This window comes from Diadema antillarum, unplaced genomic scaffold, assembly GCF_040938485.1.
Source record: "Diadema antillarum isolate AM-2024a unplaced genomic scaffold, OU_Dant_1.0 seq00001321_RagTag, whole genome shotgun sequence".
Classification (NCBI taxonomy): Eukaryota; Metazoa; Echinodermata; class Echinoidea; order Diadematoida; family Diadematidae; genus Diadema; species Diadema antillarum.
The window spans coordinates 865,468-879,711 of NW_027272092.1; the positions used below are offsets into that span (position 1 = coordinate 865,468).

General features: G+C 41.6%; 1 protein-coding gene across 1 annotated transcript in view; it reads left to right on the forward strand.

The window, feature by feature from the left end:
* The first annotated feature begins 13,423 nt into the window (after positions 1-13,423).
* LOC139708239 (histone deacetylase 6-like) overlaps positions 13,424-14,244 on the forward strand; it is a 29,893-nt gene continuing 29,072 nt past the window's right edge. Inside the window, exon 1 of the mRNA XM_071620209.1 lies at positions 13,424-13,462. Coding sequence (XP_071476310.1) covers positions 13,424-13,462 — 39 coding nt within the window. The remainder of the gene's footprint in view (positions 13,463-14,244) is intronic.

Here is a 14,244-nt window from a genome sequence, read left to right on the forward strand (position 1 = left end):
CACACACACACACACACACACCTCATCATGCATGCGTATATTGTATGCGCGTACACATGTTTGGTCCATCATATCAGGGAGAAAAACAACGACAAAGCGGCTGCACCAGCACTGTCTGGAGTACGATGACGACGACGACCACCACCACCACCACCACCACTACCATCACCACCACCACGCAGGGTCTTTGCCGCCCACCTCCACCTCACATCACCCACCACCACCACTTTGGATTCTCGGGCACTCAATGTAGTGGGGTGGCTTAGTGACAAATATACTGATAATCGTGACACGCCGGACAAAAGTGTCATTTTTTCCTCAGACATTGGTATATATATGAGGATCAAAATTAGGGGGTGCTCCAAGAAATCCGCTAACAGAAAAAATGAGAAAATGCCCTTAATTTGTACATAACAATAATGTCTGAATTCAAAGACTATACACAGGGCATTCGCCAGGTTTCTGTACAATGCAATGCAATGTACATGGTTGCTAGTCTTAAAATTCAGACCCATAATACGACATATTATGTGCATGTTTACAGTAATACACCATTTTTACTGGTTTTCCTATGGTAACAGGTGGTTAGTCTGTGTTGCAGACCTGAGGGAGGTGTGTTGGAATAGTCCAGTTTTCTTAAGCACCTTTTCATTGAATAATTTCATATAATTTCTTGTAAAGGATTTTTTTAGTACTGTCTACCTCCTGTAGAGAAATGGCAAAGAGTGACATGTGACTCTGGCTCAGATACTTTAAATCTTGGGCAATGACTGAGCCAGGTGTAGGACTATGTCACAGTTCATTTTTTCTCCCAGAACTACTAGTTTACCAGTAGAAGAGCTGCATATTCCATTGAGAACTTAAGGTTTTGGGTATTGCCCTACATATTTCCTAACAAATTTAACCCGTTTCCTCCAAGATTGTGTGAATTCCATAGGTTTAGCGCAGGGATTACCTGGTTCCCGTAAGCAATTTTTATAGTCCGCACCTCCCCTCTTTATATGTTTCTTATTTCTTATGGGGGTTATTCAAATGTTTAAAAAAGTTAAAAGTCTGCTTTCATAGATAAAGTTGAATTTAGACAATTTGAATATTTTTAAAGATATATTGATATTTGTAATTTCACTCATAAAGACTTAAAGCGGTTTGAATATTTTTGGTCTGATAGCTATGTATAGACATGTTATTAAAAAGTAAAAGCAATGTTTGATTGGTTCACATTATCCAAAGAGGGTGGGATGTAGTTGGCTGGTGAACAAAGTCTATGGGGAAGTTTAAAAAGTTGATAGAAATAAAACAAAATCGGCATAGAGCAGAATCTAAATCACAATATGATATGACAAAATTCCCGACCCCAAAGGCGGTTGATTCTATGATGCTTTATGTCAAAATACATTCCACCCAAAAATACATGTGATTGATAGGAGGAAAAAGTATAGCACATTAAAAACAATATAGTTCAACTAACCCCATTAGTCCAGCAGCATAATGAAATGATTGTTAAGTTTTATCGCCTTGTCAATTGAAGATGATGTTACATAATGACAATTATCAAAGTCAGGTAGATCTACTAGTATATCAAGAAACCAAAAAGAAGGGGTGGGGTGGGGAGAGAAGAATGAAGTAAGTTATTAGTATCTGTAGTTTTGGTTTTCAGTATATTCATTTTAATTTCCTTAATTTCCGTTAGGTCATCATGGATTGGAGCATTTGTGTACTAGTAATCTGCCAGGAACAAACACAAGAAAAACTTAAAGGTCCTATATATACACTTTTGGGAGAGTGACTTGAAAAAAATGTTCAGGATATCACATTTTATGCATAATATGTGTAGGTCTGGGGGCATTTCATGAAGCATTTTGTCCGACAAGTTGTCGGACAAATTTGCTCTCTGCCAATCAGATGCAAGGATTTCTGTAGTTTGTAACAGTTTGTCAGAAAAATATCTGACCAAACTGCTTCATGAAATGCCCCCCTGTTGTATCACAAGACATCCTACCATATACAGTTTTTGCAATCAAAGCAAACATATAAAGAGATATCAGTATTTTTCTCATTAAAGCATAAATGCGGACGGTTTAGTCTGGAAACATGTTATCATAGAAATATTGTTCACATTTTGTGTTATTAACAATACTTAACATTGATTATACAGATTCATTTTTTTTTACAGAGGTTCTTTCTATCCGTAACTCACACTTAAGAATAATTTTCAAGCACTAATTTTGGGTTTTTGCCTTTAATTATCCACAAAAAGGAGGACTCAATGCATAAAAGGTGTATGCTTTATTTTTGGAAAATGTTGAGGAGATCAGGAAAATAATATATATTGATGTAGATTTTGGACCTGAAGGAGCAGTTGAAGCATTTTTAAGAAACAATGCCTTGTGGCATCGTTCTTATCATCAAAAATTAATAATGACAAACTCAAATGAAAATTGGAGGGGGGAAGAAAAGATGAACATAATGACATGAGACAGCTTGGTAAAGATTAAACGCTAAAATAGACAATGCAGCCTCTTTTCTCAGTTCATACTTATCCAGAGTGTGTGCTTTCTTTCCAGTACCGGTATTATTATTTAGATAGGTTAGGGGAATCCCTTTGAATTGTGTGATACATCATTTTAAAGCTTACAGTCTGCTCTTTCAGAATCTGTCCTTAAAGGACAAGTCCACCTTCATGCGCACGTGGATTCAGTGAATACAACAATATTAGTAGGACACATCACAGAAAGCTTGGAAAAAATCGTACAATCCGTTCAAAAGTTATGATTTTTTAAGGTATCTGCACAGTCGCGGCTGGATGAAAAGACTACCACAGTGTATGATGTCACATGCGCACATTCTAAGGAAAATGAAATGAGAATTTCACAAAACCATACTTTTTGAATAAAGTTCACATAGTTTCTTTGACTTGCTAGTGACGTATGTCAAGGGTAATATTATTCCCCCTGCCTTCTGAAAGAGAAGTCGAGTATCCTTTTGTAAGCGAAAATAATTTATGTTGAATTTTCTTTATTCATTCTTTATATCGTTGTACACATGTGATATTACAAGGTATAGTAGTCTTCTCATCCAGCCTCGACTGCATGAGCAGAAACTTCAAAAATTCATAACTTTAGAACGGATTGTCCAATTTTCCTCAAACTCTCACTGATGTGTTCTACTATTGTTGCTGCATTCACTCAACCCACATGCTATAAAGGTGACAAATCTTTGTCTGGCGACTTTTTTGTTGATCAATAATACCAACCCTGATGGAAATCTCTTCAAATTCATAAGTTCTGAAGTCTCCTTTAAGTTTAACCAAAATCTATATATGTAGTTGCCATGGCAACATACCACTTAACACTAATGAAAAGTATTTCAAACCTCTATACATCCCGTTGATCAGTTGTACCTATTCAAATGGAATCTCTTCCAAACTGGAAAATAGCCTCCTGTAACTAACTTCAATTAAAAACCCTAGTTTTGGGTTGCCATGGCAACGCACAAATCAACAATTATATTTGACCCCTGGTTTATACTCTTGGTACCTTCTATACAACGTTCATATCAAATTTTGTGAAAATTGAATCTTCCTACCTGGAGAAATAAACAAAAACATGATTTTTAGAAAAAGTTCATTGACCTTTGACCTTTGACCTTTGGAAATTTCACCCCAAATTCAATCAAAATATTTTACTTGTTCTCAATATTCTTCCTGCCAAGTTTTATCCAGATTGGATATTCCTGACCTGAGAAATAGCCAAAAAACCTATTTCACAAATAAAGGTCATTGACCTTTGACCTCTAACCTCCTTCCCAGCATCAATTTTCTTGGAGCACCCTATTTTTTGAGAAGGTACATCATGAAGTACCTTTGGTGAAAAAATCATGCTTTTGTCCGCCGTGTCACGATAATTTCACTAAGCCACCCCACTAATGTTGGTGATGGTGCGTGCATCCACATGCACCACGCACTCAAAGAACGTGATCGATCACAAACTCTGTAGTCCACGTACATTTTGTACGTCCGTCCGTACCGTGTGCAGTAAGGTCTTGTGATCCCGTGGTGATCGCTACATTCAGCATCTACAATGTAGCATGCACACACAAGGCCGAGGGCGATTTGGCTGTGTACAGTGGAACTGTGCGGCGCGAAATTTGTTTCCGTATCACGACACCGAATGAAACGTCATTTGTCACTTACACTTGTCACAGCATAGGTTGGTCGAGTGATCCGATTCTTGCTCCTTTCCCTCAAAGGAAGCAGTCAAATTTACCCCATTCGTTGTTGGTGAGTTCTTGATTATTTTATTAATCAATCATTCAGAAGTTCTTATGCCGTGGTAACTGGTTGTACAGTCTCAACGTTTCACGGTACTGTATACTGTACATGGATGTACCATAATGGAGCTCGTAGTCATGGATAAACCCCGGGGCCGGGGGAGCCAAGCGTTGGGGTTGGTGGCAGTTAAACCTCGGTGCGCTCTAGTAGTAGTATACTTGGGTGACCCGCACCTCGTCATAGTTAATGTTTGCCCATAATTGAATCACATTTCGCCACTGAAATTCTTTGAAATCTAACTCACATACAGGAAAAATGCTGAAAATCCCAATGGAATCACAACTACAAGTTCACTGATCGATATTGAAAATTTGCAGCTATCGTCGTCAAAGGCGAACGATGCGAAAAAGTTGCGCGATAAGGAAGGGGCCTACAACTCGTCACCCGCTCTCCCATAGACTTAGCACGTAAAAGACGTGTGCGGGTGACCGTGATGTGCCCATTATAGACATACACGTAAAAGATACGTGCGGGTGACATATAACACGTATTCCTATAGCCCTATTAAAATTTCAGATTTTCGCGAAAAACTGTTCGGTTTTCACCACAATTTGCTTGGTTTTGGTAGTCCTGCCAAGTTTCAAGCGTACAGAACACAGTCCCGGGCATACATCTTTGTTTAGTGCGCTCAAAACGATTTTAAGCGGGGTGACGGTATTCGGGCCCCTGACGAGGTGCGGGCACCTCAGTTCGGCTGAGCATCGCCACGTCTGCACTCAAGCATTGCCGCGCCGCCGCGCCTGGCGACACTCACGCCAGTAATCGCTCGCATTTCAGCATTCGCATGGGTCGTTTGACATCGCATTTAAATCCATGATTTTAGATATGATGCCTCAAACCGATTTTGCTCAAATTTCGTGAGTAACTAGGAAACTTGTGAAGCTTTATGGACATAATCAAGCGAATTGCCGCAGTCCTTTCATTTTCGCGTTGCATTGCAAAAAAGCGTGGAGACTTCTTATAAGGGGTGCCCCGGGGGTTACTTATAAGGGGGACGGGGTTACTTATAAGGGGGACGGGTTACTTATAAGGAGGGGCCCCCCTTGTGAGTGGGTTTCCCGAACTGACCTGGCTATACACATCATTGATTCATTCAGTTACAGTCCTAGTTGACCGAAAGATCGGTCTGTATCTGTCCGTCGGGGAATGTTCCGCGGAGACTGCGTCTGGCTTCACGGATCCCCTCCGTATACGGAGGACAGCGTTAATGGCAAAATATAAAAAGAGTCCTCCGGACAGACGGATCTTTCTGTCTACAGTCCTAGTATATTCGCGCTTGGGCTGGCTGTTCATTTGTCTTATCTGCATCTCTTGACTACGTCTGGCTTTTACCCCTTCACTGTCTAGTACCGGTATTTATAGTCGTAGAGTGTACATCTGCATGTCTGTCTCAGCTCTGTAGAACACGACTTCTGAACCTCATTTAATGATATAACTTAAGGCATGGGTGTGAATATGGGTCCGGAGCTCGGAGGAGGTGACATGAGTGATGACAGCAGTGACTGTCCCACCGCCTCCAGCTTCCTTGATCACATTGATGATCCTTTTGCCTTGGCTTTTGTATGTTCATCAGTGATATTTCAGTAATATTGTTTCAAACATTGTTTGTAATTGTATTACTACAGTGGAAACTCGATATAACGAGATGGTCGGGACCGAGTCGTTTTCCTCGTTATATGTTACATGTAGATCATGGATGGATGGTTCAATACACAGTATTCCCCATGATTCGATCATGTTGTTGAGTCCATAACCATCACCATGACCATCATTGACTTTGTATTGTACAGAGAACTTGATCAGTCTTAGTCTAATGTATATGCTGTGAGATTTCTGTGGCACATGTATACACTGTAGACTAGACTGCTACAACTGTTCTCCTTTGGCTTTTCACGAAGATGAACTGTAGGCTACGTGCTAGACAGAAAGATCCATCTGTCGGGAGGAGTCTTTTATTTTTATTGACGTTATCACTCTGTAGATCCGTGAAGCCAGACGCAGTCTCCGCGGATCATTATCCCCGACGACCAGATACAGACCACTCTTTCGGTCAAGCTACCTGCATGCTTGCTTAATGCTTGTTTAGAGGGAAAGACTTACCATTTGTGGACAGTCATGCACTTTTAAAGCATTATTTACCATTTGCAGATAATACAAAAACCCAGATTTAGTGCTTCAAAATAGTTATAAAATGTGAGTTAGGGATAGTAACAACCAGTGTAAGTTAAAAGAGTTAATTGGTGTAATTAATGTTAAGTATTGTTAAATATACAAAATGTGAATGTTAATTACATGATAAAATTGTCTCTACTCTAGACTGACCTGTCTTCAGTTATGGTTTAGTGAGAATAATGGTGATATCTCCTTATATTTTAGGCTGTATTGCAAAATTTTTATATGGTAGGAATAGGAAATGATTAGGATGTTGTGTATACAACTGACCTACACATATGCATCACATGTAATAACTCAAACATTTTTAAAATCACTGCTACCAATACCCAATATACCCTACCCTTGTTAGATTTTAAACATGCAGATGTCGCGTGCAGGCATATTCCACAAGGGGGGGGGGGGGGGGGGGGCAGCATGCATCCATATAATATGTAAGCTTAGAACTTGAGGTAGGGTTAGCCCGACCAGATGCTGTGCAAAGCATGGCGCTATTTTAAATACAGCGCCTGGGCTATGTATAGCTAGGTAGGGTAGTGTAGAGTGGTAGACCTACCTGGTAAAATAAGTGGGGGGGGGGGGGGGGGACATACATAATTTGTACATACGAAAGCAAGGAAGTCTTTTTGTTTTGAGGATGTAGATGGTCCTACTGCTATGTTGTTTCCATTTAAATTCCTTTTTCCCTACTCATCTGCTCTTTTTACTGTGGGTGTGAATGGGAATTGTAGACTAATAAGAGCTTACATTTTTTAGTACCTTTGATTTGATGAAATTCAAGCAATCATCAGCTAATTAAAAATGAATTAATCTATGGCAAAAGCTTCCATGTCAATTTATTATGTCTGTTTCAAGAATAACCACTGAATATTAAATGTATTCTTAAAGCCAAGTTCTCTAGGCTACAGGTAGCCTTTCAGTGCTCCATCTCTGGTCTGAGAGCTTCAGCCTGTTTCTTGGTAAGGGTATTAGACTCTGTTGTTGTTGTTGTTGTTATTTTGATTTTTTGGCGTGTATCATTCATTTATGAATATTTACGCCTCTGACGTCTCTGACAAGACGTCTCTGACGTCTCTGACAAGACTAGCCTTTTGTCAAGGCCCTCTCGCTTTATGGTGAAGAGAGCCCAGCCTGGGCTTGCTTTGCTTGCCCTTGGAGCGAGAGAGGGCCTTAACAAAAGGCTATGACAAGACTGGCTCCATGCCCCAAATGCTTAGAGTATACTCATGAAGAGGTATATGAACAGAAATGCGGAACCAGACTCCCCTGGATAAACATGCTGACAAGCTTAAATTTGGAGTAGCTAGAGCATAGATCCATGCTGTGGGCCATCTAACATATGATAGGAATCTCAGTATGCTGTGTGCTACAATGGATTGTTTAGACAGTTTGAATTAAAATGTCTGTAATCATTGATCTAGAGGATCCCTACTCCACCCCCCCCCCAAAAAAAAAAGGAAAAAAATCTACAAAGTAGTCTGACTGATGAAGAAGTTCTCTTCTTTTTATCTAACAGATCTGAACATGAGAGATGGCTGAGAGAGCCAAGAAGAGTGGTGACTGGGTGCCTCCAATAGAGAGTGGATCAGCAACACAAAAGAAGCAAGAGGGAAAGTCCCCTTCTGTGACTCCCAAGGGGTCAGTGAAACCCAAAAATTCACAGGTAAAAAAGTGACTGGCCTCTAGAAAGTTTTTAAGGTACTGTATGCTCAAGACATGTTCCTGTCTTGAAATACAGTTTTGATGGGCATGTCATTAACTTGTGTAGGAAAATATCTTCTACCCAAATCAGTATCCATATTTCTGGTAAAAACTTATCAGTTTGCAGTGTACCCATCACAAAATAAGAACTTATGAGGAAACAGTCAACTTTGCTCAGGTAGTAAAATGTGGATAAACCTGAGACTGTACAAAAATTTCTATAGGTCTTCACCATAAAGATTTTGCTTGTATTTGGATGTCACACTTATAACTTCTATTGTTATGTAGTTAGTTAAAATCTACATGCTGCTCCCACTTTAAAGCGGAAACATACTTTTCGAATGCTTGCAGAACCGTCTATTCTTGCTCTAAAACATGCAATGTGCATAAGAGATGTGTAAAATAACACTGTAATAAAATGATTTCAGTTGGTTAACGATGAAAATGTGAGATATGAGCCAAAATAGAAAATTTAAATGAGAACTTACCTGTTTGAAATTTAAATTGTATTTTATGAGGAAGGCGAAGGAAGAGACTACGATGCATAAAGAGTAATAATAGGAGAGCCCGCACGCGCGTCCAGCAATATTAGTAGCTCTGAAAAATGTGAATACCAATACCAGCAGTCATCCTACTGCTATTGAGAACTACCTGAGATTAAGAAGAAGGGTGGGAGAGGAGGGACTGTAGTCTCTTCCTTCGCCTTCCTCATAAAATACAATTTAAATTTCAAACAGGTAAGTTCTCATTTAAATTTTCTATTTTATTTCGGAAGTCTCGAAAGAGACTACGATGCATAAAGAGTAATAATAGGAGACTTTGAAGCTGGTAGTCACATTTTTTGGCCACACAGAACTGTGCCAATGACCATAATTACCACAAGGGGTACAATGTATGGCTTTACCTTTTATGATAATACTGCATGGCTGAAACCCCTATTCTCATTCCTGAGGGGTTTCGCGTAATATGTTTGAAATGTCTTCTCGTTACTCCAGCCTGCCTGTGCCAAAATCTCATGTACAGGCAGATCTTTCCTCTGGGCAGCAGACGCTGAGGCTGCTCTCGTGGAGTGTGCCGAGAACAAGCTGGTGTCAATCCCAGCTTCTGTCATAACTGTCTTAATCCATCGTGACAAAGTTTGGGTAGAAACCCTGTGATACGGTTTATAAAAACTTATTAACAGATACTTTTGGTCCTTCCTAATGATCTGAGTCCTTCTCAGATACTCTCGAAGGTATCGTACAATGCAAACTCGTCTGTCTGGAGGGTACGCTCTTAGGCTAACGACTTGGCCTGTATTACCAGGTCTGTGGTGCTTTAACAAGTCATCAATGACGAAATTGACAGAGTTGTCTTTGAATGTCATCTTGTCTATTCTCAAAGCATTCAATGTCTGCACCCGCTGTGCTGAGAGAAGCGCTAATAACATTGTCACTTTCAACGTTAGCTCTTTCAAACCCAATTCACCTGCAGGTGATTTCCTCCTCAGATAGTTGAGGACAGTTCTAACGTCCCACACCTCCGTGTAGCGTGGTCTGGGGGGTCGTAAGTGAAAGACTCCCTTCACAAATCTAGTTATTAGAGGATGAGTGCTTATGGAAAACGAACTGTCTGTGAGTGTCAGAAAAGAAGCCAGTGCACTTCTAGCAGAGTTTATAGTACCGTAGCTGGCTCCCTTATGGAACAAGTCTGAAAGAAATTCTAGTGCCCATTCCGATGAGGTCTGGAGATAGTTAATGTTGTTGGCAGTGCAGAAAACTTTCCATTTGCTGATGAAGCTATGATATTGCTGTCGTGTAGATTTCCTCCAAGAAGCTACGATGACCTTGACGGTCCCTGCACTCAATCCCTGCGACCTGAAGGGTTGGCTGAAAGCCTGCAACAGAGCAAATCCAAATGTTTGTGTAAGGGGTGGGGCATAAAAGACACAGGTTGAACAAGAAGTTGTGCATGTCTACATAGGACAAGTGGTTTTTCAGTCAGCATGTCCTGAAGTGCTGGGAACCATGATTGTGTAGGCCAGTTTGGTACTATTAACCACCCTGTGGCTTTATCTGCCCTTATCTTTTGCAGACATTTAGGGATAAGGCAGAAGGGAGGGAAAGCATAGAACCATAATGGACCCCAATCCACTGTAAATGCATCTACATTCTCTGCCGAAGGATCAGGCTGCCAAGTGATATACCTGGGTAGCTGTGCATTAAGTCTGGAAGCGAAAAGATCGATTTCAGGGAGGCCGAAATGTTCTACCACTTCAGTAAATTGGGTTTTGTTAAGCATCCACTCTGTTCGATCATTAAACTTCCTTGACATGAAGTCTGCTGTGGTATTGAGCCGTCCTGGCAAGTAGGCGGCTGTGATCCAAATCTGTCTTTCAATACACCATTCCCAAATATCATGTGCCAAATTGTTGCATTCCTGGGATCTGAAGCCCCCCCATATTGTTGATATATGAGACTGCAGTTGTATTATCCATTCTAATGAGAACATGAACATTTCTCAGGTTAGAGCAAAAGGACTTCAATGCCAATCCTGCTGCAAGGGTTTCTAGATAATTTATCTCATTGTTAACAGCCTTTTCTCTTTCCACTTCATTCCATCGTCCCCCTATGTTTGTGCACATGTCTGTTGCTCCCCAACCAGACCCACTCGCATCAGTGCGCAATTCTATTGTATGCCTGGGTCTGTCGATAGGATTAGAGGTGTACTGTATGTGATCAATCCACCACTTAAGTTCCTGTTTGGCTCTACTAGACAAGCTCATTTTCCTATCAAAATGACCTTTATTGGCCTTCAATGCCAAAATCTTCTCTTTTTCCAAGATTTTGTAGTAGAGGGGCCCATATTGGGCTGCAGGAAAGGTAGCAATCAGTTTCCCTATTACTCTAGCCACTTCTCGGATAGAGGATTCTGTGGCATGCAACAGACTTGTGCACTCAGCAGTGATATCTTCCTTCTTAGATTCAGGAAGAGTAACTGTCATGTTCACAGAGTTAAGGACAAATCCCAAAAAGGTGATTTCTTTAGTGGGTTTTAACACTGATTTAGTCTGATGGACAAGAAACCCCAAGTCTTCGAGGAGATCAGTCGTAGCATCGACTGCTCTTTGAGTGCTAGCCTCACTCTTCCCAATAATGATAGTATCATCAAGGTATCCCACTACTATGTGACGTGCTCTTCTCAGATGAGCAAAAACCGGTTTGAGAAGCTTTGTGAACAAACGCGGTGCTGTACTAAGCCCGTTTGGCAGTGCGCAATATTGCCAAAGTTTGCCCTGCCACACAAATCGCAGGTATTTCCTATCCTGCGGATCAACTGGTACTGAATAGTAAGCATCCTGAAGGTCGACTGAGGCTAGCAAGCAATCTGGTGTAATAAATTGCGTTGCTGTATGGATGGAATCCATTTTGAAATGCTGATAGACTAGGCTTTTGTTCAACTCTGAGAGGTCAAGAATGACCCGAAGGCTGCCATTCTTCTTAGGGCGGGTAAAAATGTTCGAGATGAACTCCCCCACTTCATGTGAACAAGGTTCAATAACATTCTTGGCTGCCAGTGAATCAATTTCAGCTTGGATATTGGCCAAATCTTCATTCTTTACTTTGAACTGAACCAAAGGATTAACCCTTTCAGGTGGAAAACATTCAGGCTTGAGTTCAAGTTTATAGCCATTCACAGCTTGTAGTATTGTGGGATCTGAAGTTAACTTCTCCCAATTACATGCATGAAGTCTCAGTCGACCTCCAACTGGATGGTCATTTACACATGAAGTGGTAGGTCTAGATTCTATAGATCTAGTAAATTGAGGAGTAGATCTAGAATACCGTTCTTCTAGATAAGGTAGAAATGCATCATGGTCAGTTACTGACATGTCAAATGAGCAATATGTTGAATCTATATCTCCTACCTCTTCAGAGGCGGGCTGTTGGGTTACTTGTTGTGGGGAGTCTTGCTTCTGGCCAGTGGATGAGCTCTGCTCTGTGGCCGTTGCTGTGGGGGAGGTCGCGACTTCCCCTGGTAGCGCTGGTCTAAAAAAGGACGATTTGCCGTTCCATGCACGAAGCGTGAGGCTGCAGCGCTACGCGAGCCCGTCCAGCCCGCATCGCGAGCCTGCCGGCGAGCTCCGCTGTTGAAGGGCCGTCTCCGAGTTGATGTCCGGCGGCTTAATCAGCTCCTTCCGCACGCAATTCAGTTCAAAGTGCGCATTACTCAATAGAGCAAGTGCGTCTTGCTGAGACTCGGAGATATCTCGCGCGTCGAGAGAGCGAAGAAGAGCCCCAATACCGCGAGTCAGACATTTCTGCACTCGCTGTAGTTTCAAATCACGATTACGCGTGACGGACTGCAAGTGTTCCCAAATGGGAGCGTTCACTTTAGGTGTATCGAGGTGGGGGCAGTTGCTCGGTGGGGGGTATTTTTCAACCGTTTCCTCGATGGCTTTATCTTCTAGTTTGTTGCCAATAAAGTAGTTCACCGATTTTGCAATTTCCTCGTCAACTGCCTCCCCAATCCCGAGGGGGATAGCATACTTGGCTGCCAACTGTGGTAGCTGTGCAGCAGGGGGAACCTCTTCCACCCCTTCGTCAAAATCGAACGGTCCATCACGCTCTGCGTCTTCAGACGTAGACGTATCAAAATCGTCCCCAACAAAATGGCGGACGTTAGTAGGCAAGCGGGAAAATTCCTCCGCTGTAGATTTCGATGTAGACGCGCCTGTATGTACCACAGCGGCACGGCTAGTGGTTTTATCATGCGATTGGGGAAGGTGTTTCACCACTTCGGCGAGGAGATTTTCAAGTTTGTCTAGACGAGAACTAACGTCCCCGGAGGTAGACGCCCGATCCTCGGAAGGGGCTTTCGATACCGTATGAGGAGCTTTTTTGGGAATTTTCTTCATCGTCTTCTTCCCTGAATCTTGAGCCTTTCCGATGCTCACATTCTTCTGTACGTGCGCCGTACCGGCATCGCCGGAGGGAGGCGCTGGTGGTGGTAACTCTGACTTCGTGGCACAGACCTCCTGTCCACGTGTAGCACGTAAAGCGAAGGATGGATCGTGCTGCTCTTTCGAGCTCATATTTATCGAACCAACGTAACGTTTAGGCTCGAAAGATGCGTCAAAACACTTCTCAGTAGGTTCCGGATGACCGGCGAAGCAAAATTTTCTCGCGAGAAGGAAAATTCCGGCGATTAATTTATGGAAAAATTTCAAACCGCGGAGCTATGCAGGAGAACCTCCTGTCGGCTGGAACGAACGCGAACGTATTGCTGGACGCGCGTGCGGGCTCTCCTATTATTACTCTTTATGCATCGTAGTCTCTTTCGAGACTTCCGAAATAAAATGTTCACTGAAAGTCAACAATCTCAGAGCTTACCCCATCTTGGTTGTCAGGTAATTTGTTTGTTTATTTTAACAATTAATCGACAAACCAGGCTGCAGAGACATCAATCAATTTTCTGCACTCGAGTTTAAAATTGTGTGCATTTTTTTTTTTTTTTGGAAAATGCCATACAAGGGCACGATTGATTATCACATAACTCTCTACACTGTACCTTCCCATAATGCTCATAATGCTTAACATGGGGTTACCTGGTAATACAATTAAGGGAGGGCTCTTCTGGAATAAAAAGTTTTGTACTATGTTGAAATTATTCTACACTTTTGATCTCGAAACACTCCAAAACAACTCCACATCCTGGCAAATCGCGTCAGCGAGGTAGATTTCTTGGTGATAAATGATAGACCCCTTTGATGTATTGGAAGGAAAGTCCAAGTGATTGAAGGTGAATTTTGAGCCCTTCTGAGAACTATGTTTTGGCTGTAATTTTATTCAGCTTGTGTGATTTTTCCTGTGTTTTGTTTTGATTTTGTTTATTTTGTCTTGTATGAGCACTGTGAAATTGTCTATGACCCATGGAGTGAAACTTAAAAGTTGAACAGTGAAGCTTGATGTTTCGTAGTGCTTAAGTGTACGTGTAGGAGTCATCATCAAGAGCAAAATGTATAGAAACTGTTTCAGAACCAAAACTCATTATTTTGTCTG